The 27,867-nt window shown below is 34.2% G+C and overlaps 1 protein-coding gene across 3 annotated transcripts; it reads left to right on the top strand.

The window, feature by feature from the left end:
* The first annotated feature begins 22 nt into the window (after positions 1-22).
* LOC123554313 (steroid 17-alpha-hydroxylase/17,20 lyase-like) lies at positions 23-23,184 on the top strand. Of its 3 annotated transcripts, none has more exons than XM_053548219.1 (11): positions 23-209; positions 9,128-9,294; positions 9,588-9,665; positions 14,874-14,972; positions 15,202-15,295; positions 15,523-15,678; positions 16,904-17,118; positions 17,410-17,538; positions 20,473-20,577; positions 20,841-20,975; positions 21,381-23,184. In XM_053548219.1, exons 1-11 carry the CDS (start codon positions 184-186, stop codon positions 21,749-21,751), a joined length of 1,575 nt encoding a protein of 524 aa, XP_053404194.1. In that variant the 5' UTR covers positions 23-183; the 3' UTR covers positions 21,752-23,184. The 3 variants fall into 3 exon arrangements, with proteins under 3 accessions (XP_053404194.1, XP_045200314.2, XP_053404193.1); XM_045344379.2 differs by lacking the exon at positions 23-209 and adding an exon at positions 7,303-7,451; XM_053548218.1 differs by lacking the exon at positions 23-209 and adding an exon at positions 7,996-8,762.
* Positions 23,185-27,867: the final 4,683 nt, after the last annotated feature.

The raw sequence follows: 27,867 nt of genomic DNA, 5'->3' as shown, positions 1-27,867 counted from the left end.
AAGTTTATACTTAGTATATGACCTTGATGTTTTTCTTTGGTTAATCATTTGATCCTAATATAATTAAACTGAACCAAGTGTGCAATGTGGGAACCCATGCAGTAAGTGAGTGAGTTATAGTAATTTATACTGGACTGAGGTCAAAAGATGGATAAACGAAACTTGTCCGAATATTTCAACTGAATGGTCAAAGACAGATATTATTCTAGGTAACGTAAAATTTAGCATTGCATTAATGAACATATTACTAAATGCGAAATTTACTATATATCAATGTCGAACTAGAAACATATTTCCAAGCTTTCAGATTTTCAAAACACAAATGGAAATGTTATTGAAACTTGAACATTTTAATGCTAAGAAAGAAAACAAATTAAACAAATTTAATGTAAAATGGAGTGATTGTCTATCTCTGCTTTCATTAGACAACTGATCTTTCATTTGTACAGCTCATTTCGAAATCTCCCCAGTGCTGCACCACCAACCCCTACTTTGTTTCTGTCCCTTCTTCCCCCCCCCCCCTTTTTTTTTCTCTCATGCTTTTTGCATAGCCTCTCATGCCGATCTGGTATCCTTTATTTTTGTTCTTTATTAAGGTTATAAGAAGTAGGTATTACAAACAAGAAAGATGAATAACTGTGTTTTGATTAGCTTATTATACTTGTAGGAATTATTTCCCTTTATGTAGCTCAATAGTACTTATTACACTATGGTATTGCTTTGACCCTTGTTTTGTTTAATATAATTGGTTTCTGTTATTGAGACCAGTGTAGATCTTGATTAGCCTGCACTGCAATGCAGTCTGATCAAGATCTGTGCTGTTTTTACGCCTATTGGTCAATTTTTTTTTCGGTAAACATCTTGTAATCCCCATAGTACTGTTCGAATTAAAGAAATCTAACATGGTAAGGGTCAGGGCTTTATACGAGTTCTATATAATACAATCTTTTTCAAACAACTCATTATGTAATTACCTACTTATAGAATATTTCTTATACTATTATGCTATATGCTGTAACCTACTATTGACAAAAAAAAAAAAAAAAAAAAAAGTGAGTGAGTTGGATTTTACGGCGAATCCACACATAAAAGGTCATATATCGCCGAGAAGTTCTATTTAAAACGTAAATTCTTAAGTAAAAGTATCAAAAGTATATGCATATGCTGGTATAGTTTATATAGCTTAGTTTGTTATCTGAATTTTCATTGCTGTACACGTGTACTGGTATGGATTTAGCTGAAATGCTTATACTGATGATATATCAGTATGTCAGTAATAATTTGCAATGAAAACAGTTTATTATATATATGTAAAATTCAAATAAGCGCAGCAAAATTATAAAAACTCCAAAGAAGTAAAAAGAAAACATAAATAATTTTAGTCCAAATAAAATAGTTTTTTTTTAAAAAAAAAAATTTGAACAGTACACCACCATCTCAGTTAAATCACAGCCTCGTGCCAGTCAGTTCCATGGTCTGTCCCTTCGTCTCACAAACTAGCACCGATCATGTGTTATGAGCCAATCAGAACTGAAGAAATACTGAAATATGTACGAAGTTTCCCATGATCTATTGCACACCCTCACTACAACATACACAATTAAACATTAAATGGTTACATCGAAGCCATTACTCTAGCAACCGAAATTAGAAGCATTATTTTTTTAGTTGGGAGGGCTGCCATAGGAAGGTTAGTATTGCAAGATTCGCTGCAGTAAAACCAGATAATATCCTTATTGAACTCTGACTAACATATCCGGTTTCGTGAAGATATCTCAATATATTTTTTGTCATAGCAGCTTTATTATACTGCATATCTGCTTTGATCTTTGCCTTTTCAACAACAAAAAAAAAAAAAAAAAAAAAAAAAAAAAAAAAAAGAAAAAAAAAAAGAAAGACTTTCTTATCCACTGTGGGGAATCAGATGATCAAAATAATCTCTAAACCAAAGTTAATTTATATTTTGAAGAACATGAATAAAATTTCCTGTCATGATAAGATATGAAATTTAAACATAGCCTATCATGTGACTAATGAAAATTGTTAAATTATCATGTAGTGACGATTATGAGAGATATCCTGTAATTACAAACACTAAGGAAAATAATAAGTATCAGTATCTTGAAGTGTTCCAGATAATCAGAAAGTGATTGTGATTGAAATCGTTGTATACATGTATGTTGGCATATGATAGGTTACATTTTAGATTTTCAGCAAAAGATTCTTCAATATTATCCCTAAATTTATTTTGGTTTAGAGATTATTTTGATCATGTGATTCCCCACAGTGTTATCTTCTTGTTGCTTTCTATCTGCATACAAAATTCTTTACAAGTCGAAAGATTTCCTGCGGTCAGAAGTTATACAGACCAGAAATTGTTGATAGTAACTTATGGATGAATAGCGTACTTGTTTTGCTTTTTATTACACCATTACGCTTTAATGTAAGAAATATTAATTCATTCTACATGATCATTCTGAAAGTTATTGTTTTGAGCAAAAATAACTATATTTCCCTTTCATGTATAACATAATTTTTAGCTTAACTGGTCGCATTCCTTGAATATTGAAATACTTTACTAGAGCTTTCACAAATGTGATTCATGCCTTCACTTGGACTTGCTTGACAACACAGGACCATAATCTAGGAAATTGAAGGGCAATTAACATAAAAACCCTTATGCACAACAATGTATCAATATTGATCATTGCTGAAAGTTTGAATAAATTATATGAAATAATGAATGAGGAATTCAGGTCACAAACATTTCTCTTTTTATCATATAGAGTGCTAGCTATATTACAAAAACGGCGTTCCATAAATGCGATAAGCCAATCGCATATCGGTAAAAAATCACGTGAAATCACCCAGTCTCCTGTGCTATACTACTTATTGCATTCCAATATACCTGCGGCCTTCAGGCCGCAGGTAAAAATATACTTTGACTATTGTCGTTATTAAAAGATTTAGATCTGAACGGACGGACTAAATTAGATGCAAGCTGATTTTCATTAGAAAAAATGACGGGACTTAAATATGATATCTAAACATTACCCTGCTACATTTCTATATTGAACTTGTCCATCTTTTAATCTGGGCAGTACTATTAACTGTTAAATGGAGTGCTTACTGAAATACCGACTGAAGGGCGAACAGTGCAGGGCATGTTCTTGATCTGCACTGATCGCAAAGTCCGAATGAATCGTGTCCAGCATGATAAGTGGTATAGCGTAACTATTCAATAATTACTTTTTAATAACCATTATTTATATTATATTATTTATACTATATTTTATAGTAATATTAACTTGATTGGGGCCTCGGCAATAGAAGATGATATCATAATGCACTCACGCATGAATTAAATTGCTTTTACCACTTCCTCAAAGCAAAACACGTATGATAAGTAAAACATCCAGTAATGTGTATAGTTCGGTTTTAAGGTCAGCGATGCCTTTAGTACTTTTAATAATGAAACGGCCCGTTATTTAGGTAATGCTAGTGAATAGTGGATATGACCTGAATAATGCTGATTTCTCTTATCAACAGACGAGTCTATTAATTGAATTCTAAAACGTCAAAATCGAACTATATCTTGCTACATGAATTCAGGAACATGTATAATAGTAAGGTCCCGTTAATGTCGCTATCCAGCTATAAATGTGCCGCGCCATGAGAAAACCAACATAGTGGCCTTGTGACCAGCATGGATCCAGACCAGCCTGCGCATCCGCGCTGTCTGATCAGGATCCATGTTGTTCGTTGTTTCTCTAATTGCAATAGGTTTTGAAAGCGAACAAATGGATCCTGACCAGACTGCGCGGATGCGAATGCTGGTCTGGATCCAGGCTGGTCGCAAAGCCTCTATGTTGGTTTTCTTTCGGCGCGGCTCAAATGTAAAAAAAGAAGAATTAGGTAACCGTATTTCTCAAATCATGAATAATTACCGTCAGGGAAACACGACAGAATATAGTTTTTACTCACTCTTTGTCCTGAGTAAATCAATCATTTACTTATTTCATGTTCTTAACTACAAAAACAACAAACAACAATAATATAGGATACAGGTCATAGTATTTGACAACATTCCACTGTACAAAAAATACGAATATATTTGTCTCGTAAATGCCAGTTGATACGATGTTGTGCGATGTGGTAATGATCGACCAGTAGAAGTGGGGTAAATGTGGTTATCTTTATCTTTGTACACCACTCAGCCTGAAAACATACTATCAAAATTTAAGGCAAACATAAAATCAAATGTTCATGAAAATCTAAACTGTAAAAATGGGGTTTCTATTATGTCCCGAATGAAACAGTAAAACGTGTAGAACAAAACATTCTTTCAAGTTGGAATCAAAATAAAATGAAAACTTGCGAAAAAAAAGGATAATGACAATTTCGATTTGATAACGAAAGAATCCAAATATTCTTATATAATGTTAAATGTATATCTGCCTTTAATGTTCTAATAATACACGACTACTTACTCAGTAGTAATAATTATCAAGAAACTGTTCATACCTAAAAACTCTTAAAATATATGGATATACATTTAAAGGCCTAGATTCACTACTATATAAGTGTCCCCCCTCCCCCAAAATCCAATATACAACTCCCATCTTATCTGCTGCTTATCAGCAAATATGTAACAGTAACTGATTAATGGGCAATTAGCACAGCAGGGACCCCAACTAGACCATGAAGATATGTGCAGTGGAGCTGAAAGAAATTAATTTTTCTTCAGTGAATGTGGAATGATAATAATAATAATTATTATTTAGATATTATATAGATGATAATAACTATTACTTTAATGTTATGATAATAATAATAATAATTATAGTTATAAATATAATCATGATTGTTATTATTATCATTATTATTATTATTATATTACATTTAGGATGATAAAAGATACAGAAATAATATTGAAAATAGTAATGATGATAAAACACAAGTATAGTGGAAACTTCATGAATTCTTTGTGCTGACAAAAAATATGATATAAAATTATTGTGTTCCATCTATACTCGACTTTCATTTTCAGTATGTTGCCAAAAGGGACTTTTTTCATGCTTTGCTTTGTAACTTTGAAATGCACATACTGTTTTCAATTTTAGACAAATGTTATTTACAGTATTCTGCCAGCTTTAGATGAGCGAAAGTCACATTTTTCTGAAATATCACAATTCTCCAGACAGAATTTGAAAAAAATAAAAACTTGCATATTTCTTTAAGTAAGTCTCTCATTTTCATTATTATGAATTACTTTATTTTATTATTGTGTTTGATCAACAATATTTTTCTTTACAGAGAAATGCCAAAAAGAAACTGGTTATAACTTTAAATGTTATCAATTATTCATTAATTTAAAATAAATAATATTGTTTCCCTTTCTCACTAACTGATACACTTGTAAGGTAGACTGACTCTCCAATAAACAATGACCCTTGTTTATTGGAACCATACTGTGATGGTCATTAGCCCCCAACTGTGCTGGTGAAGACAGAAATCCCTTGGCCCACTGCCAAAATCTAGGCCTTTAAGATACGTAATTGTGAACCTTATTTTCTATAAGAACTTATAGGTGATGTACTGGCTAACCTGAGGAATCTCTCTAGAACTTAATAAATACTCTTGTTTAAATCACAGTCACAAAGTCAAATTTGCCTTTAATTTTCGAATACTGCTACATGCCATCAGCAGTTACTATCAAGAAACTCGACATGTCTTTAAGTCTGGGTGGGAGGGAATAAACAAATAATCAAAATACTTGTTATGCTTTCAAATATTCAACCTCGAGTGGAGAATCGTCAGTAAACAATCACTTAAATAGTGCACTGAAATCATGAGAAAATCGTGAATTGCAAGGAGAAAACGCGGTAAAATAACTACCCGGGAACTGGAAACAAAAATAGCAGACGATAAAAAACGTGAACAATTTCATTTTTTCTCTGGTGGGTCTTTAATGCATAAAAAATCACGGAGATGAGTAGTCCAAGGGTTGTGATGATAATTGTACGGTATTATAGAAATTTATTTAAAATGCGGTTAACTGGACTGGACGATACCTGTAATCAGTGTTAATATCTCATTCTGAATAAATATTTTATAAAAGTTTAGTATACATTTATTGACATGAAAATAGGCATTACAAAGAATACATGTTCACCCGCGCCATGTTATAATTGTGTAGTGAGTTTAGTAAATTCAATATAGAAAATGACCTTGTGACGTCAATAGCGATCTAGATGTTCAACTATCTGTTTACATGTTGATTATTTACGATATAGAAAATAAACTCGTGACGTAAATGACATCCTACATGTTCAACTGCCTTTCCCTACTTTTTAATCTGGGTTTAATTCTCATTGTGCAATAGTACGTACGTCAGAAAATCAGAATCAGAGACAGTGCCCATTACAACGGAAATATCAAGTTGTAACGACCAAAATAAGCGAAACCTTGCGTCATAACACAAATAGTATCTTTAGTTTAAACATATTGATTCCCAAATAGTAAACATAGATTCTATACATTGATACATAGTCATACAGTGAATATCGTAACTTAGGAAAGGATAAGAATGGAAGACAAGTCTTATAGAATTCTTCTCCTTCGCGGACAATTAACTTGTAGACATACTATAAATTTATAGCTTAAATGGGACTTGAAAGAAAAAAAAATGTTGTCATTATGTTATCTGAAAACAAATGTACAAAGATTGTCAGTTCAGTATTTATTGTTAAGAAAAATAAAGACGAAAAAGGGTTAGTAAAAGAAGATAGAGTTGTTATAAGGTGAAATAATAATAATGAAATGATATCTATTGCGTGATAGTCTTACTATAAATATAAAGATAGAAGTGTTGAAGTTTGTCTTAAAGAAAGGGGTCATAATAGTATCTTTCATAAATATGCTGCATAATTTCTGGAAGTAAACGACTTAAAACATACTGTTCATTAACAGGCATTTTCAATTTTAATGAGTTGAAGCGGGCAGATAGATTCTTTATTAAGGGCGTGGTTTCAGCGGTTACATGCAAAGATGCTTTATTTTTACTATCTTGCTGGAGTTGGCGACCTAACATAAATTAACCACAAACATGACTGTTTATTAATTTCTTTGAAATATGTCTACTTTCAAAGGCTGCGTTGCAAATTTTCAAAGTAAGCAACATTCTTTTTTATGCTTTATTGAGTAACGTTTGTATTAATGGTTTTCTTTATATTTGTTGTATTGACCGCAGTGTTTATGTAGTACAGACAAATGTCAATAATAAGCACACAGTGAGGTAAGGTCAACAAAAAGCACACAATTTGACAGGGTCAATAAAAAGCACACACGTTGACAGGGTCAATAAAAAGCACACGCAACCTGTAACGGTATAAATATCACGGCGCAAGATTTTAATTCAATAGTGAGTACAGTAAGGAATATCTATCAAAGTAAGTTTATGTTTTATCATTTTGATTACATAGCTTTATTTTCTCATTGCACGGCTCAAATATTCATTTTTGAGTTTCATCTTGTTACGCAAACGCACGTAAACTTTTTAAATGGAGCTTACAAAGCTGAAATATTACATTTTTGGACGAAACATAAATGTGTAAATTAAGACACAGGAACCTGAAATTCTACCCATAAGCCAACATAATTACGTCTATATAAAAGTTACTCCCTCTATGAAAAAAAAAACTGCGTTTGTGCGTGTGCGTGATGATTCTTTTTTTTTGTAAAAGGACTCAGTGTTTTCTGTTCATGTTAATCAGTTGGCTGATCATAGAAGTCACTTTACAATGGGTTAGTAATGCATTAAAATGTACATTTGACGTCATAAATTTACTGCACAAGGCATTTGAAGTCTCAGTCTTTTCGGTACTAACCAAGTTTTTTATGGAAACGGGGAGGGGGGGGGGGGGGGGGGGGGGGGTTTGGGGGCGGGGAAGGGAGGGGAGCTCATTTCAAATGTTTGTAATTTGTGTTCATTTCACGTATTATGCAGTCAAACTATCGGGAGAAGTTACTAGCATTAACCCTTCTAAATTTCGCACGGATGCGCAGGCTGATCATGATCCACACTGGTCACAAAGGCAGAATCAATCGTGTCCAGCATGATAAGGGTTAAATGAGTTTCCACTGTTGCCTTGAGTATTTTGAAATACAAAGGTATTATTATTTGAAAAAAATAGGCGAATAGTTTCACCTAGTGCATACTTCACTTCTTTGCATTTCATGCTGTCAATTCAGTTGCATATGCAGTGAAAATAGTTAGATTTCGTATTCATGAAATACGTTTTAGAGATTAAAATAAATTATTAAATGATTATTGCCCACCTAGTGTTAACTGTCATATCGTGACTGACTTGGGGCGCATGCGTATATTCTATAGCATGATATTAGACGTAAACGTTAGTACTAATGAGAAATGTTACTTTTTTCGCAAATATGAGCTGTAACTGTATGAATGGATGACCGTTTCTGTTTTGACTGTCATCATTTTTAGACCCAAAATGAACTTTTTAGGAGACAGGAATTTTATCCAAACAATAATTTATTTGACAAAAAATTGCACATTGATTATTTTACGAGCATAACTAACAAACCCAATATAAATGCCTATATAAGCAACGACGACAATTCCTCTTATTATCATTGAAGAAAAACAAATAGTAATTTAACCTTATAAGCTTATCAGATTTCTGTGCGCGAGACTTCCACATGCTGACAAGTTCGCAACTTACAAGAAATCGTGCAAGGTATGTAATGTACCCTTCAGAGAGCTGTTTTTTCCCCTTGTTTTTGGTTAAGAGCCGCGCTTCATAAGTATTAAGGCTATGTAATGGCGTACAGTTTACGTCACAGTGTGTCTGAAGTCTAAAGCAGTTAGTACTTACCTGTTCTCTGCAAGTGCTATGAAAAATTGATGAACGACGGATGGTTTCGGACACAACGTCTGTCACAGCGAATATACGCCTCGCCCGGGGATTGAACTCCCAAAGCAAGGACCCATAGTTCTTCATCCTGCATGCTTAACTAGGCAAATGGGATTGGTAAGAAGAATAACAATACCGATTAATAAATAATGATATAAATTTCTAAATGATATAATTTTCTAATAAAGAATGAAGCGAATCACTGACATGTTGGAATTTCTGCCTCATGGTTCCGTTACGAGCACGTGTATTGTCGGTCTGGTTGCCGGGCTCATCGTGTATTGGGCGATACAAAAGTGGAAGTACAAGTATCCACCAGGACCCTCTGGACTCCCTCTCCTAGGAAATGCATTGCGTAAGATTTAGAATCCGCTATATTGCAGTTATATGTAGTCATTATGTGGCGGCCATACTGTACGCCATATGAAATTTATTATTTCGGCATTGTAACTGTCCGATTAAGTTAAATAATTAAAAGTCTAGTGATAAAAGTCATCCTTACATGGTTTGAAGTAAAATCTTTACCGGCCTGACATGATTATTGCAACGTTTTCTTTTTCGACTAGTTTTAACCTTATGACTTGTATTTGATTCTACATAAACTTTGTACTCAAACATGTGTGTAATACACTGAATCCATTTTTATAGAAATAGATCAAGCTAAGCTGCACGAGCAAGCGTTTGAATGGTCAAAGAAATTCGGACCGGTGATAACAGTCGGCACAGGTAAGTGGTATTTCATTATGAAAATTACACCGCCGATCGCATATGATCAATATTACTTTAAACCTGTGAGCATGTAATCTATGTATTAGCTGATCACATTTGGTCTATATAGCATGATACATATGAAAATATAATCGATAATCAGTTTAAATTGTATATATTTTGTTTGTTTGTTTTGGGTTTAACGCCATTTTTCAACAGTATTTCAGTCATGTAACGGCGGGCAGTTAACCTAACCAGTGTTCCTGGATTCTGTACCAGTACAAACCTGTTCTCCGCAAGTAACTGCCAACTTCCCCACATGAATGATCAGAGGTGGAGGACTAATGATTTCAGACACAATGTCGTTTATCAAATAGTCACGGAGAACACAAGCCCTGCCCGAGGATCGAACTCGCGACCCCGCGATCCGTAGACCAACGCTCTTACCTACTGAGCTAAGCGGGCGGGCTTAAATTGTATATATACTATCGGCAATAATTAACATATGTTTTATAAAACCATAAAGCTGTCAATATGTATTCTAACACAACCTGATTCGTTTTCCTATTCAAAATTGTGATTGTGTATTATTACGCAACAATTCATTTTTGTACGTCACAATTATTACATCATATCGTCAAACATAAAAGCGGCGCGCTGAAAAACGGCAGATATTTGGTGGATGTCATGAAAGATGTACACAATAATCCTAAATAACGTGTTGGAATCGAAATAATATATCTCAAACAGCGATTTATCATTTTTTTCTTGTTTAGATGCGCATCATTATATCAGTCGGACTGCGCCCTTGTGATATATGTGATATAATTCCTTTACATTTAAACTCCAAGCAAAGATTTTATTCAAGAACAAATCACACTATGGGACGTTTTATTTCTCAAATCAATATTCAGTTTGTCTATGTTGACGCTGATCACGTATTTTTTATTATCTGATGATGGTGGGCTATTCAAATCATTCTGCGTCCGTGGTCCGTCGTCCTTCCGTTCTTCCGTCCGTAAACAATTTCTCTTTATCGCATTTCCTCAGAAACTACTGGTCGGATTTCGACAATATTGTCAAAATGATGTATTGGTACCCTAGTTGTGTCCCCCTGAAACTCAGACTGGTTCAACAATTTTTGAGTGAGTTATGGCCCTTTGCTTATTTTGATTTCTAACAAAATTTTATGTCCAGTGGCCCACCAAGTAGTTAACTGGGTTTTATGGCCTTACCTGTAGAAAGGTCATAAAGTCTGCAGACACTAATGAGATAATGATTCAAGTTGTTCATTATTTTCCTGTTACACCACATCAGTGAATGGACTACCCTAGCAGATTGATGATTAATGTGTTTAGTACTCACATTTCTGGGTTTATTAATTAGTTATAATATAAGTAATTATATGTACATTCTTTGCTTCCATAATAAGAAAAAAATAATAATTGCATATAAGTCATTAATGGTGTCATCTCTCTTGTTTAGGGTATGAGTTTAATTATTACATGTAGTTATAATATAAGTAATTATATGTGCATTCTCTGTTTCCGTAATAAGAAAATTTTGCATATAACTCATTAATAGTGTCATCTCCCTTGTTTAGGGTCAAGGTTACTTATTTTGATCTAGTGACCTACTTTTTTTGTTTTTAACCTATAGCATTCAAATTGGACCACATGTATAGTTTTGAGGGGTTAGATGAACCTTAATATGAGTTGACCAACATCTTGACCTAGTGACCAACTTTCACATTTGTGTAGCTATAGCCTTCAAATTTGAATCACGTGCATAGTTTTGTGTACCGAAATGAACTTTGACCTTGAAATTGATCTAGTGACCTACTTTCACATTTCTCAAGGTACAGCTTCCAAATTTGGACCACATGCATTGAACGCATGCACAGTTTTGTGTACCAAAATGAACTTTGACCTTGATTTTGATCTAGCGACATATTTGTGCTTTGCTCATAGCACATTCATATACTGACCAATCTTTTTGGTATCTGGTATGTAAGTACCTTGTATGGAGCCAAAATTACCAATAGATATTAGAGATCACTGGATCCAAGGACTGTGATTACCTGGATTCTGACATAGTTACCTACTTTCAGGATTTTGAACTAGTCCTGAAATTTGGAACATTCAAAAATGACTCAATGGTGGGCGCCAGAATCACTCTGTGATCTCTTGTATAACATTTAACCTGCGATCATGTAATCAACAAGAATTTGTAACAAAGTTGCCAACGTCCCCCGCCTAAGGTCATTTTTCACAAAACATACTGTATGCCAATACAGCATCTTAGCATAAATAAAAAATAACAAGAGTGCCAGGATGTCACAATAGATGCACATCAAGTAGCTGTTACAGTAAAACATATTCTGTATAAGTTTAGTAGACAGAGATACCTTAAAATAGACCTAAAACTTGAAAGTAATATCTATGTTGTACCACAGAAACATGGTCTTGATTTTTCCCTATATATATTATTAATAATAACAACAAAGGGACGTTTATCATAAAATAAAAAAATCTAAGTCCACACAAAAATCTTTATCAGGTAGCGATAGGTCAAAAAACACATAAAAATTGGATTTAACATGCATGCTGTACTACAGAAAAGTGGTATCGATTTTTCCCTTTAGCCAATAATGAAAAAGTTACAATATAGGCTATTTATAGTTACAACAAAGGGAAGTAATTCTAAATAAGGGACCTGGACCTTGGGCATGACACTCCGTCTCATGTTAATGAACAATTCTGCCATGTTACATCAATATCCATCCACGAATGAAGAAAAAATGATCCGGACAAAGTCATTCCTGTATCTGACATTTGGCCTCTAAGTATGACTTTGACCTTAGAGCTAGGAGTCTAGGTCTTGCGCATGACACGTTGTCTCATTATGGTGAACATTTATGCCAAGTTACTTTTTCAAATCCCTTCATTGATGGCAGAGTTACGGACCGGACACGAAACAGACACTGTTAACTTTTGACCTGTAAGTATGACATTGACCTTGGAGCTAGAGGTCTTGATCTTCCGCATGACACGTCGTCTCATTATGGTGAACATTTATGCCAAGTTATTTCAAAATCCCTTCATGGATGGCAGAGTTATGGACTGGACACGAAACAGACCCTGTTAACTTTGGACCTCTTAGTGTGACATTGACCTTGGAGCAAGGGGTCTTGATCTTCCGCATGACACGTCGTCTCATTATGGTGAACATTTATGCCAAGTTATTTCAAAATCCCTTCATGGATGGCAGAGTTATGGACTGGACACGAAACAGACCCTGTTAACTTTGGACCTCTTAGTGTGACATTGACCTTGGAGCTAAGGGTCTGGATCTTCCGCATGACACGTCGTCTCATTATGGTGAACACATATGCCAAGTTATTTAAAAAATCCCTTCATGGATGGCAGAGTTATGGACCGGACACGAAGTGTGATTGACGGAAGGAAGGACGGAAGGACGGATGGACGGAAGGACGCAGCCTATGTTCTATGTTCCCTTTTTTCTTCGAAAAAGGCGGGGGACATTAATCAGCTTGTCTTTGTTTCCAATGATCACATGATGCTTAAACATAAGACATGTGAACATGTAAGGTATATTCAGTTTGTATATTTCATCGATAATCACACCTTAAAGTTTCAGAAGGCTAAGACCAAATGAAATAACGATCGAAATAGATGTAATACATAAGCACATGGTCAGAAATGAATATTTTCAATACCTAAAGGGAGGTAATCAGAAACAAAGCATTAGATATAATTTCCTACTGTGTTAATCAGTGTTCAAACCTTTGACAAATACTCAATAAAACAATTACTGAAAACAGAATTTTAGAAGAAATTTGTATATTTTATTCTTATAACAAAAATTAAGGCCGCCCCATTATAAACAAAGGCATTATGAGCCTTTGAAACTTGAATGATAAGAATAGTGTTCGCAACATTTGATCATTAATAGTAATCGAGGATTGTATCTGGTCAATAAACATAGTCTTTTTAAAATCTATTTTTGAAGTATTTGTAAAGCCTGTGATCATAAATGACCACAAAAGCGCCAGTTGGTCGTTCTACAACTGGATACCTATACCCATAAGCATTGTTCTTTCATTCTGAACTGGACTTTTGGGCATCTATGGCATGTCAAACGTTGCTAAATTATATATGTATGTTATTATTATTGTATGTTTGTTATTGTTATTCACTGCCTTGTCATTCATATTTTAAAAGTCATTATCGTTATTCTAGATTTCGTTATTCTTATTGTATCTTTGATATTGTTAATCAATGTCGTGTCATTCATATTCTAAGTCTTACCATTGTTATTGTATATGTCGTTATTCTTATTGTATGTTCGATATTCTTATGGTAAAAGTCATTATTGTTATTCTATATTTCGTTATTCTTATTTTATCTTTGATAATGTTATTCAATGTCGTGTCATTCATATTCTAAGTAATACCATTGTTACTGTATATGTCGTCATTCTTATTGTACGTTCGATATTCTTATGGTAAAAGTCATCATTGTTGTTGAATATCTGACGATTCTATTTACAAAACGTGTCATTCTTATTCTATATTATGTGATTGTATAATTTGTATAGCGTCGCTGTGCTATTTATATCGCGGGAAATCCCACATACAATAAGAATATCAAACTTACAAAAACAATAATGAATATACAACAACAATAACGTCTTTTACAATAAGAATATCAAACATACAATAAGAATAACGACATATAGAATAACAATGGTAACACTTAAAATATGAATGACACGACATTGAATAACAATAACAAACATAAAATAATAATAACATACATATATAATTTAGCAACGTTTGACATGCCTTAGGCATCTTTATTCTTAATTATGTTTTAACAAATTTTATTTATGAATGTAACAATAAATAGATACTTTGCTTTAAATAAAAATGCTATTAGGAAGTCGTTGTTTAAAAATATTTCTTCTACAATATTCCAGAAATATAATAAGTCTATGGCTGTAGATGCTGATCTGGTGTGACTGTTTTGTTTGTAACTCGGCTAAACAGTAACTGCCGTTGGGTCAACTGCAACCAAGACTCGATTATCAGTAGAACCGGATGAGTCTACCTGAAAAAAAAATGATATACAAATAAATCCAATAATCATAGTTGCATTATACGATGAACGCTCGTTGTAACATTATATCTTGAAAATATTGCAGGGCCTATTCCAACTGTGATTGTGAATACACTAGAAACTGCAATGGAAGTGCTTGTGAAAAGGTCAACAGATTTTGCTGGACGGCAGCATTCACCTTCTAGTATGTTTTTTTCATTAATTCAATTGTCTTCTTTGGAAGTATTTATATGAAAATCATAGGTACGAAGCGCAACCAGTAATAAGAACTTTTTGGATGCATGACCCATCACAATTTAAGAATGTCCGTTTCTCGTAAGAAAATTTACGTATACATAATGACGGCACAGGTGTATTCGTATATGATGAGAAATGGTTATTACTAAAATGAATTGTTTTTTTCCTACTTTAAGTCGACGCATTTAGCTACGGAGGAAAAGACATCGCCATGGCCGACCATGGCCCAACATGGAAGCTTCACAGGAAAATTGCATCGAAAGCTTTACGGTGAGTTTCAACAGATAAGGGATTTTATTGTTGTTTTAAAATGGTGTCATAATAATTATTTTAACCAAGATAAGCCTTTAAGTCTATTACTTCGGCAGATGGCTGTTTGTGAAATTAATTATTCTTAATATTATATTTTTATGTCATTTTCCTTGTACAGTCTTGGATCATTGTTGTGCAAAAACAAACAATTATAAAATAAGCTTTCACCTTTTTCTATCCACTAGTCATTATATGCAAGGTGATGCTTTACAAAATCGAGTTCATGATGCAGTCGAAACAACCTTGTTTGAGATTGACCAACTATCTGGAGAGTTCGATCCGTCAGAATATATCAACTTTATAGTTGGAAATATACTCACAGGACTTTGTTTCGGAGGAAAGTATGTTGTACGCTATTAACGCTAATTATTTTTTAAGGAAAGCTGGTATAACATTAACGTTATCATCTGTTTAGAATGCCTGTAGGGACGCTATTAACGTTAACCTGTTTTGGAGGAACGTTTTGACATACGAGGGTTGCCCCAAAGTAACGTAGAATAAGCATACTCCATACATGCTCTATAATTCAGCAAAACTTTAACAATGGCGAATTCATTTAAATGACATTGTTTGCTGTACATGAACAATAAATATAACATGATAATATAGAAAGCATAATATGACGGCACCTGACGCACATAAGATGTTTTTAATCGGCGATAAGCATATAAAGTAAAGATATTGCCAATTTCGCTTCCCACTGAGGCCGTGATATTCATACATCTTCCTGTATAATATAGTAAATGAGCGTTTTCCTAAGTGATTAAATAATGCCTCATAACGTTTGTCAATTATCTCCAGCAATCTTGATATAACTTTATGATTATCCGGCCATTCAAACTTTTTTAGTTAAACCAGGTTATTCTAAGTAATCATTCACAAACCGTTGCAATGCGGCTTGCGTGAACTTATCTATTTCACAGTGGATGTATTATAGTCGCCTGTAAAAAGATTTACACTTGGCAACGATAACAATTGTACGTAATTCACTAAGTAATAAGGTAACCCAAAAGCTAAAAGTCACAAAATATGTCAAAATTGGGGCTGGCCGTTATGGGCAAGTTGAGTCATCTGGAAGATTAAATTAACTTACCAATATACGGGCTAGAAGACGTCTTTTTCCGAACAGGATTGGTAGAATATCAGCTGTGTTTCAAGAAAGTTGCAAGAAAGTAGTGGAGATATTGCACATTGATATTCCCCAATTCGATGTGTTCAAAGTGTACTGTCGGAATTTTGAGATTTACTGATTATTTGTCTTATGCCTTTAGTGTAGCCTTATTTTAACCGTTAGGGTTAATGAATGTATGTATGTTTATAATTATCGGCGTTCATCTTTTAAAAAATGCAATGGTTAATTAAAAATGATGTCTAATTTTTATTTAAATCGGCCAATATGTGCAAGATGTTGTTCCACAGTTTATGTCTACATAGCAATTTACGGCGTCCAAGATCATCGATCTCCATAGAATTATTGAAAATAAAAGTATTTTCTAGATGTTTGTCATATAGTAAGTACACTTTCGATTTTTTTTGTCCTTTTTTTCTCCCATATTTTACTTATAGGTACAGCTTTAAGGATAAAGAAGTCAACTACATTCTTGAGAAGGAAGACAATGCTTTCAAAGATCTTGGCTTAGGGACATGGGAAGATTTTATTCCAGGACTTAAATATGTCTACAAGTCAAACACGTTTAAGATGATAGAAGAATTCTTGGAAGACGTGGTCAGTGGTTATTTAACTAACAAACTGAGAGAGGCTGAGAAAACATTTGATAAAGGTATGCGTAACATATGAAATCAAAATGGAGAAGCAAGCCTTTTACAAGAATGTATTATCTTGCTTTCAAAGAAAACTGATATGATTATGACAAGTGGTACTAGATAAGCCGCGTGACAGTTGTTGAAACAGTGCTTCTGGCAGATACGCACTCAGTTATAACGGACTAGGGAAAACAAATTGTCAAATTTCTCTCCTGAACGAATCATATCACTTGACATGGAAAGCATTAAAACTTAAATATTTCATATTTTGTACACGCATGCATAATAACCTTATATACATTTTCCAGACAACGTCCGTCATTTCACAGACACTCTTATCTTAGCCCGTATGGAAGCTATGGAAGAAGAGGGTGCAGAAAAACTGAAGTCGCTAACCGACCAACATCTGGTGCAGACGCTATCCGATATTTTCTTTGGTAAAAATTTATTTGGTTTAAAAAATGGACATTGACATTCCTAAGTTGTTTAAGCATTTGCAAGCTAGTTTGACTCCAGTTAGAATTGCCTTTAAAAGGGCCTTGCCTAGACATTCATGCTAAAGTAATGTCTCTGGTGTATTTAAAATGTTAAATGCCTGTTCTTCATTAGATTAAAAGTTGTATGCTCAGTTCATACACAGCCTTGCGAAAACGTTCTTTGAGTAGCATGAATATAACTTTTTAGTTTATTTCAAGTACATTTTAAAAAATAACTGCCATGATCTCCATCGCGGACCTATTTTATCATCTATAAAACAGAGAATTGCGATTTAATGACAAAATGGCTTATCAAATGTACAACAATATAGTTATATTTCTCAAAACGGCATTAACCAAAAATACCCAACCATAGAGCACTGCATCGAAATTATTTTGACTTTCATGACGAATTCACTGAAGTCCAGCAAATTAATAATATACACAGAAACAATATCCGTAACAATTTAATTATATCATAGATATAAAATAAACATGAATGAAATTAATGAGTACTCTTCATAAAACGCAACTAATTATTTTGGTACACTGTTTAAATGTTCGTGTTCAATTTCTTTACATGTGTATTTGTCAAACATAAGCATATTGTTCAAAAGATCTTCTATTTCTTGAAAAGGTCAAAACATCGATTACACATAACATTACAAAAGATGCTTCATTCATATCATTACAAAGGTGACTACCAAAGTGTGAGATTCATTACATGTTGTTATTGTAAAACAATAAAAATACTCGTTACCGGCACGCTGAACCTACTTTACGGTATAAAAGTTTTAATCGGTGTATGTGTTCAGTTTATATTTTCTTTTCTTATTAAGAAAGGTATTTTAGGATGGGGACTGGAGAGGGTGTACACTATTTAGGTAACATGGCGCCTCTAAAATAGTTTTTTTTGAAGTAAATATTGTGTGAACTGTATTTCTTTCCAGTATATTGCAATTTTTAACAGCGGTCTGTAAAAAGCGTGCCAGCATGTCTGTGTTTATAATGCTACTGTTCAGTATAATAGCCGAAACAGAACTCGTTTAGGCAATGGTAGACCTTATTTTGATTAATATTAACATTCACTTTTAAGACAAACAAACTGTACATATAGCCGACGATAACGTATGAAAATGAAATAGAAAGTCACATTTAGCAAACCAAAAAATAAATAGACTCCTTGGCTAAACAACAATGCAAAACTACCTATTTCTGACATAATCTTGGTTTTGATTTAGATCATTTCATTCGCAAGAGTCAAATATGTTCCACATGAATAGTCTTATTTAGATTTTAAAAAGATGCATTTAAATAACACATAACACGGCATATCATCTAGAAATTGTTTCCCTTTAGACTAGCTGATATTCAGCTTTCCAATATGTTATCGAAGGAAAGCAAAGTAACAGAAAACAGTCTTCGCTATTTTCACTTCGTATCAAGAAAACATCAAATTACCGAGATGGGTCTGAACAGCTATCTAACACCGTCAGTATCTCTGCAACTGATTGGGCACTGTTCCTTTACTCGATGAATCACAATTTTGATTCTAAAATTTCTTTGCAAACAAGTTACTCAAAGCATGACATCTGTGGTCTCTAATAGTTACACAGCTTGTTGGTGACAGAATACGGGGTATACGCTGTCCAGGAAATCCATATCAAGACGAGAGCAAACCTTTTCATAATAAACAAAATCAAACTGCCGGCAACTGTATGGAATAAACCGTAATTAGACATCTGAACGAAAAGTGTTAATACAATGCTACAAGTTAAATACTATCAAACTGATGGATTATGGTATAATAGACACATTTTGTAAATTAATAATGCTACGTACTTACAGTGCAGACCGTTATTTGTGTGGTTTGTATATGACTTTCATGTTTAGTTTATAGTTGAATAACACCAGCCATAAAATGAGCAATGAACAGTATTTTGACTGAATTACAAAACACAAAAGCTCATTTATACAAGTTACGAATTGGTTTTATTCAGAAACACAGAGAACTTTATTTTCCATCCAGATTTCACGATATCAGAAATGTCTTGAAACTTCGACTTTCATACCGTTTCCTTTGAATCTGCTGTGTGTTAATTCCTTTGCTTACGATGATTTAACTTTTAGAAATTCAAGGTTTACATAACCGTTATTGCTCTTTAAACTAACGTTATCTTCACGGACCTAAACTAAAATGTAAGTAAGGGAATATAAATGGCAATAAAACATCAAATTTACTCTGTGGTATCACACTACGCAATGGCATGAAATTGTCTTAAAATGAAATGATCATTATAAATAGTGTTCATTGTATTTACCGTTTCCATTTATGGTAAATGAATACGAAAGCTCAATGAAACTTACTTACCAAAGCGTTTCATGTAACAGATTGACAAAATCTGCTCAAAACCTTGTATGTTGAAAAGCATGTTACAGTTCTGATGTCATCCTCAACTTGGTTGCAAGAGTGTCTTCCAGTTTATATCTTGTTGAAAAATATGATCTTCTGTAATTTTAAGACTACCAATATGTTTGATGATTAGAGATTTTTTATTCCAAAAACTTTTATTTTAGACTTTATTTTTCAGCATACTCTTTCGCCCAGTAGGGCCACTGATGCCTTTAATTTTACAGCGATGTCTAGAAAGATGTCTGTGCTAACTTAAATATTTTGAAGTGTCTTCACAGCGAAAATTTGTTTCAAAATGATCGAAGTACATATTGTAAAAATATGATAAAAAAACGGCTAATAGTAACTGGAGTCTCAATAATGCATATCTGAATTTTTTTTATTCAACACACGCAAAAAGGGTGTTATACACATTTGCACCAGCTACATGAAATGTCGTATTTGGTAAACTTCAAATCAGACTGGGATTTAATCTATTATAGCTGGTATAGACACGTCAAGATTTACCTTGAGTGGTGCAATACTTCACATGGTGGCCTTTCCTGACATACAAGAAAAGGTGCAAGAAGAAATTGACAGAGTTGTTGGTAAGGTATTTCATCCCTGTAGTTCATCATTCTTATATTTCTAGGCATTCCATTTGTTCGATTCCGAATTTAACAATATTAAAGATTTACCAGAGCATGTTTTTCTTATAATTTGGGCTAGAAACATGTCGTTTTTAAAAAATATGATTAACCCTTTTTTGCAAGGTTGAAAGTAATAAGAAACATTGTTGTTATGATTTTAGTAGTCCGAGTAAACAAAACAATAGAAAATATCTGTTAAGTCATGCTTGTGTTGATTTTAGGCAGGGATAAACTCCCTGGCATTAATGACAGGCCTAATCTTGGTTACACGGAAGCTGTGTTGCATGAAAGCATGCGCCTGGGAACAGTAGCTCCATTAGGATTACCACATATGACTTTGTGTGACACTGAAGTTGGTAAGCTCCAGTTTTAAAATTACAGTCTATTTCCAAATAAGGTTCCAACTAATTATTCTATTTGTATCAACTCTTAACATAAAGAGAAAAAGTAACCAAACACTGCTTTAAATAATTAAATGAATTTATTTTATTTTAATTGTATTTAGTAAATATCTTTTCATTTCAAATTGCACATAAAATTTAATGGAGCTGATAAACAAACTGGCCTTTGAACCGTTTTAAAATGTTTGTCATAGACTATGAAGAAAAACATGCGAGTACTATTGGAGCCGAACTGTTATTTATTCCATTTTGTCACGGACAAAGTCGTGGGTATGGTTGTATTAATTCATGGACTATCGTGACCGATAAACATTACGAAACTATAACAAATACATAGTTAATAATTTCTTTTTCATGAAGCTGGTTACAGGATACCAAAGGGTACAACTGTTATAATAAATCACTGGGCCCTACATCATGACCCAGACGCTTGGGACGATGTTGATCGCTTCATTCCAGAACGATTTTTAGACGAGAATGGAAAGCTGGGACCTAAACCAAAGAACTGGTTGCCATTTTCAGCGGGAAAAAGAGTATGCCTCGGTGAATTCGTAGCAAAACCGGAACTGCATTTGATATTTGCAAGCTTGATGCAGCGTTATAAGTGGAGAATGATTTCTGGGAAGTGCCCGGATTTAGCGCAAGTTGGCGGTGCAAATGGTCTCATCTACAAGCCGTATAAGGTCATCGTAGAAAAGAGAATTGAAATGAAACAGAAGAATGAGGCTTAAATAAGTTACAATGTGCTTAAATATATACTCAGAATTGTTTTCATGCATTGTTTTGTATGTATTTCAAATGTCTTAGTAGTTCATTCATAATGGAAGTTTTTGATCTATTATTTCGTCTACAGGTATTCACACACTACTGTAGTAACATTATGTCTAGTGATAAACCGATTTGTGATACACATGTATGAGATACAATGTGTCTTTCTTTCAAATAGATAGATATAAATGTCAGACAAATAACAGAATCTAATTACAACTTTTAGTAAACGAATTCAACCAAACAGTTCGTCTGCTTAAAGCAACACTGCATTTATCAGTTAGAAAATTTTACCACTAATTCAGAAATTATATATCAGAAATAATATATTTGCTTTTAATGGAGAATTAAAGAGGTCTAATCCATTTTAGGTACTGTAAACAATGATAAAATTGTGTTGGGAAATGTTTTGAAATGACGTGAATAAAGAAATCATACGATGTCTCAGAAATTTCAGCAGTGTGTGTATCTTTAGTCCTACAAATACTGCAGACTTTTCGTACATTTGCAAGTCGTCCATACATGTTTGCGCTGTTAACACACGGGTTATAGCTTTATCAGATCAAGTGATTCCGATGAATTTAACGCAGAACAGATGGAGAAATATGGCCGAATTTAAAAATTTCCGGTCTTGTATGTATGATTTAAAGGAATTTCCACCAGAATTGAATGAAAATAATGGGTGCACCTGAAGTGCTAGACTTACAAAGTCCGTTGAGATCAAGTTATCTGTAATAAAGTTTATTCTTTCTTCATACTGACACTAATATTTTCCAAGAAAAAAACATTTTCTCTCTAGGCTCATCTCAACAGAGTCAGAGGTTAGAGATATTGTAAATTTTTTAGAATGTGCTATCAAAGAGGATTGATTTTATGGCCAAGTGCTTTACATTTAATGACTCTAACGACTGATGCCAGTCTACTGAAGTGCAAATGACTCCGTTTCTTAGCACATGTGTCCATTTAGCTGAGATTTGTGTCGTTTATTCAAGCACTACTGTACAGCCAGGCGGGGCGTGGGGGGGGGGATTTTTTTTTCTCGAGTTTTTGACATTTTGACAATATCGCATCATATATATTGCTTATCGGGAACAAGTAATTATTAAAACACTTCTTATCTAAAAGGCTGTCTCTTAAACAAAGCATGTGTATTTTCATAGAATTATTCAGATTTGTTTCAGAAATATCGACCGAAAACCTATCGCAACGCAGTTTCAGGTGGGTCGCTATGCAACATAGTCAAATGGATACCTTTCTTTGCCGGACCGTCACTCTCTTATAAAATGTCATTCATGATCTATGTTAACCTCATATTTACCATTAATGCACACTAAATTTCATGTGAATGTACTTACAGTTATTTTTCCTGCTAAAATAAAGTTTTCCGTTCAACTTGCATTGAGTATTGCATTATCTGGAACATATTTTTGTACCCACAAGTTTGTTAATTTGAATTAGTAAAGAAAAAACTGTGCTATAAATGACCGAACGGGTTTTCATTTTCCTTGGCATGATTCTTCTCCTTGTTGTCAGATTATAAGACTATTTCAATGATCGTAGTTGCACATGGAAATATCCGGTTCCGGGGTAACTGTTTAGATGGTAAGGATGCTCTGTAGAATTAACGCAAAACAATTACACCTAAGTGCCGAATATTGCAATTATACTTTCAACCAGTGTGTATGCTGTACTCTTCAGACAACCTAAAGGAAAAAATAAAACGATTGTATTTCTTTAAGGTACTATTTGACTAAAGTAGCATATTTTCATTCACAAGTCATCTTACACATCGGATGTACAAGATAAAATGTGAGTTTTTACATAAGAAAAGATGATACTGGTGAATGCTTTTGGTACACTGTTACCAAGGAACTAACCATATACATGTATTCAGGAGGCACACTGGCTTTCCGTTTTTTTATTAGCGACCGTTTCGAGAGCTGAAATTTAACTTCATTTGTACCTAGATCTGGTGCTATTTGTAATAGGGATATGAATATGTTGGATGTTTAAAGAAAAATCAGGCCCAATCATGGTTCTTCTGTGTTTGTTTGCCTGTTATTTTGTTATTTAAACTAAGTGCGTCGAAATTGTGCGTGGAAAATACGTGTTGATATATCACAGCCACAATTTAACACAGTCTTACTCCAGAAGGCAGTTTACTTGCGGCATCACAGAATCATACAACAGGATAATTATACTATTATGTGATACATGTAATATGAATGCACATTATTGTAAACAGAATCTAATGACGCAATAACCTAGCTGCCTTATATCGATAGCCGGAGAGAAGAAAATTTAGCTTAATGTTCCACAGGGGTAGGAGCCGGGGTGGGCGAAGTATGGAAGTTGCACCCCCTTCCTTCTAATATTTCAAAATACAGATTAAACATGCATGCTAATAAAACAGAAAATAAGCTATTAAATGATTCTATCTCGGCTTCATCTTTCAGTCTGATGTCACATTTGCATCTGGCTGTTCTTTATTTTTGATGTTAGTCCACCGTCTTTCCCGAAAGTGATTATTTTTACCCCCGAAGATTGTTTGATTTTACCTTATTGAGCTGAGCTATCAACGAAAAGTCAACGTATACCATATGTGCGTCACGTGTTTTGTGCTTTTACGTATGTACATGTAATTTTTCCATTTGCATTTGTTGTCTACCTGAGGAAAATATTAATTACACAGCGGCATATAATTTTAAGCCAAATGCAATAATTGTTGGATTATGTGTACGTTAATAGTTTACTGAATACAATAATAAAATGGCACTTGTGATTAAGAGAAAAGAGCAAGTCTTTACCGAATAAATAATGGTTGGCATTAAATCTGCCGCATTCAGTGTACGCACTCATTGAATGTTGACAATTTGACCTATGTTAAACGTAGCCCTAACCTTTAGACAGTATATTGTACACTCAATACGTGCTAGTCCATTTGTCATTTTTGAATGGCGAACATACAAGCTTATTTTGACGTTTTTGCTTCATGGAGGACAAGTAAAAGTTTGTTTGTTTTTTTTTGCTCGTCATTTTCAACGTTCTTGTTTCTCTCTGAAAATAGATGAACGCTACATCAAGCATATGAATGAAAACATGATACAGACAATTGATCAATACTATTTACCATGGATCATGTTTGTTTTATTTTGTACTAACTAATATTTAGCTGATGATATTGTTCGATGTTCATATAAATTGCCGTAAGATTTCTTTTTGACAATGTCCGTCTAATGTTAAGTGAACAAAAAATGCAAAAGTGCCATATATTAGAAATGGCGGGATCCGTATAATGATATAGAGTGTTTTAAATTTATTCCGTGTGAGGTTCTAGTGACATTTTATGACGGATAAGACTTTTCAAGTAAGACACAGAAAGTTACCGACTTGATTGCGTTGTGTAGCGACACACTCGAAATTGCATTGCGTTAGATTTTCGGCCGACTTTTCTGAAACAAACCCGAATAATTCTATGAAAATATTTTGATTTAAGAGGTAGCCCTTTAGAAAAATATATTAATAATAATAGTTCCCGATAAGCACTGTAAATGATGCGATACTGTCAAAAACTGGCAAATATTTCCTTCCCCGCCGAACTCTACAGAAGAGTTTGAATAAACGGCATAAATCTCAGCTAAATGGACACATGTGCTAAGAAACGGAGACAAAAATTTGCGCTCCAGGTGCACCCATCGTTTTCATTCAGTTCGTTATATAACAGGTAGAAATTCCTTTAAAACACACTTACAAGACCGGAAATTTATAAAATTGGCCATATTTCTCCATCAGTTCTGCGTAAACTTCAACGTTCAAACAGCATTTGAACGATTAAATATGCATTGGTCTCGCCCTGTAAGGAAATGATCACTTAATACATACCAGTATGAAGACATGAACAATTTTAACATCAAGCGTTTATTCCTTCATATTTTACAAAACCAAAAGACTAAAGGTTGTGCAAGTAAGAGTAGATGTTATGTCACATTTTATGACCTTTCATAAACTGAGTGTGCTATTATTTGCTTGGTTACGTTCTACGTTTGCAAAGGACCATCTTGTAGATTTTAATATTTCTTGCAATATATTCATCAAGACTGTTATCATAACCTTTTTAATGTTCTGCATCGTAGTGTAAGAATCAGATATTTATTAAAGGTTAAAGTTTGCTATTTTAAAAAAGTTGATGACTGTGTCACAAGGTGGAATATGCACGATAAATAGCCACTTTGTAAAACATTTAAGACCACTTTTAACAAAATTAACATTTCCATGTGTATATTTTCTTCACAGATAAAAACTATTAGCTTTTTTGCTGGGTTGAACTTCGCATAGACACAAGCATAGGTCATATGGCGATTTTCCAGCTTTGATAATGTAGGAAGACCCCGGGTGGGTGCCCCTCCGTGCATTCTTTCATCATCGACGGGCACTTGAATAGAACCACCGACCTTCCGTAAGCTAGCTGGATGCCTTCCTCACATGAGTAAGGCTCGAACCAACATCGGTGAGGGGCAAGTGATCTGAAATCAGCGACCCTAACCACTTGGCCACGGAGGCCCCTTAAAATGAAAAAAAAGAGATAATAGAGAATTTCTACTTATACAATATATTGTGTATTTATACTGATCATTACCTTTTATACCGTTTGCTAACTAACTTTTACCCTTTCACTTACACGGTTTACTCGGCTCTCATTTTCTGAATTACTGTTGTAAAACGGCGTTAAACGCAAAACAAACAGACAAACAAATACAGTCCAATGTACACAAACAAAGTGTTTATATTATAAATTACTATAGAACCTTTAATCATAACATGATTTCTTAATTTTCATTAAAGGTTGTATGTAGTATCTACCAGTCTATATCCGTCCTGGAAGCACTGTAGGACCATATTCGTAACAGATCGCATTTGTAACAGATTTCGTACTATGCGATCGCATTCGTAACAGGTAAAATGTGTTACGAATGTGTTTGTCCAACATGGGGGTTGACATGAGAAGCACATATCTATCATGTTGAGTTTTATACTGCAAATGTTCAATTAGTTGGTTGTCATCGCAACATCTTTAATGACTTCGATAAGCACCATCACAAGTTAGCGCAGTCGTCGACAACGTCGACGTCGATAACGTCATAAGATTATTTGAGCTGCATAATGAGAAAATGGGCCTTCGGGAAACTTCGAGGCTTTGCGACCAGTGTGGGCCAAGATCAGCATGCGCATCAGTAACAGACAACGTCCCAGCTTGAAACAGCACTGAGTGGCGAAAATCGCAACAGATACGAGTAATTTTCACCCGGTCTCCAACGTGTGTCCCTCGACACTCTAGTCGATCGTTAATTCTTCCCAATTAATTCAACTGAAATTATGTCCTGCCTCATATATGAGTTTACACTCATACGTGCGTTTACGGGTTTGGTAAAAATCATCAATACACGTAAGGTCTTAACTAGGTGGATGAGAAACACAATATCTCTAGAAATTCCGGCCCAGACTGAGAACTCAACCCGCTCAGCCGGTTTCGTAATCTGCAAACCTATCCACTGCGCCAGCCTCACCGATGGAATTGCTCGTGCCGCTCCTATACAGATACAAAATATGAGTGTTTCCATACGAATGCAGACACCAGGCCTGGTAAGGAAGCTAGCTTAGTAAATATAGTCCAATAAAATTAACGTCAGGGTTTTATATGGGACATATTTCATTTAATGTATCCATTGTCGTCAGTATAAGTTTTTTGATGTTTTAAACAATGCGATACAAAGATAAACAAGCAAATTCAATGAATTGGTATCCCCGCCGAAAGGATTTGTGGTGAGGAATGGCAAAAAATATACCCGGCAAAAACTTAAGGATGTTACTAAGAAGCAAATAATTTCATTAGAAAAAAAGCATTTTAACAGACAATGAATGCATTTTTTTTGGGTGGGGTGGGGGGGGGGGGGGGGGGAAGGGCAGCGGGGGTGACCAGGAGAGGGTACAAAACTTCACATCTTGTTTATGAATATTGATGGAAAATTTAAAATGAAAACAAAAAACAGATGCATGATCGGGGTGGTGGGCATGACCGAGT

Source organism: Mercenaria mercenaria, chromosome 7 (assembly GCF_021730395.1).
Source record: "Mercenaria mercenaria strain notata chromosome 7, MADL_Memer_1, whole genome shotgun sequence".
Lineage (NCBI taxonomy): Eukaryota > Metazoa > Mollusca > Bivalvia > Venerida > Veneridae > Mercenaria > Mercenaria mercenaria.
The sequence above is the reverse complement of the archived record's forward strand: the minus strand, read 5'-3'. Positions and strand labels throughout refer to the sequence as shown.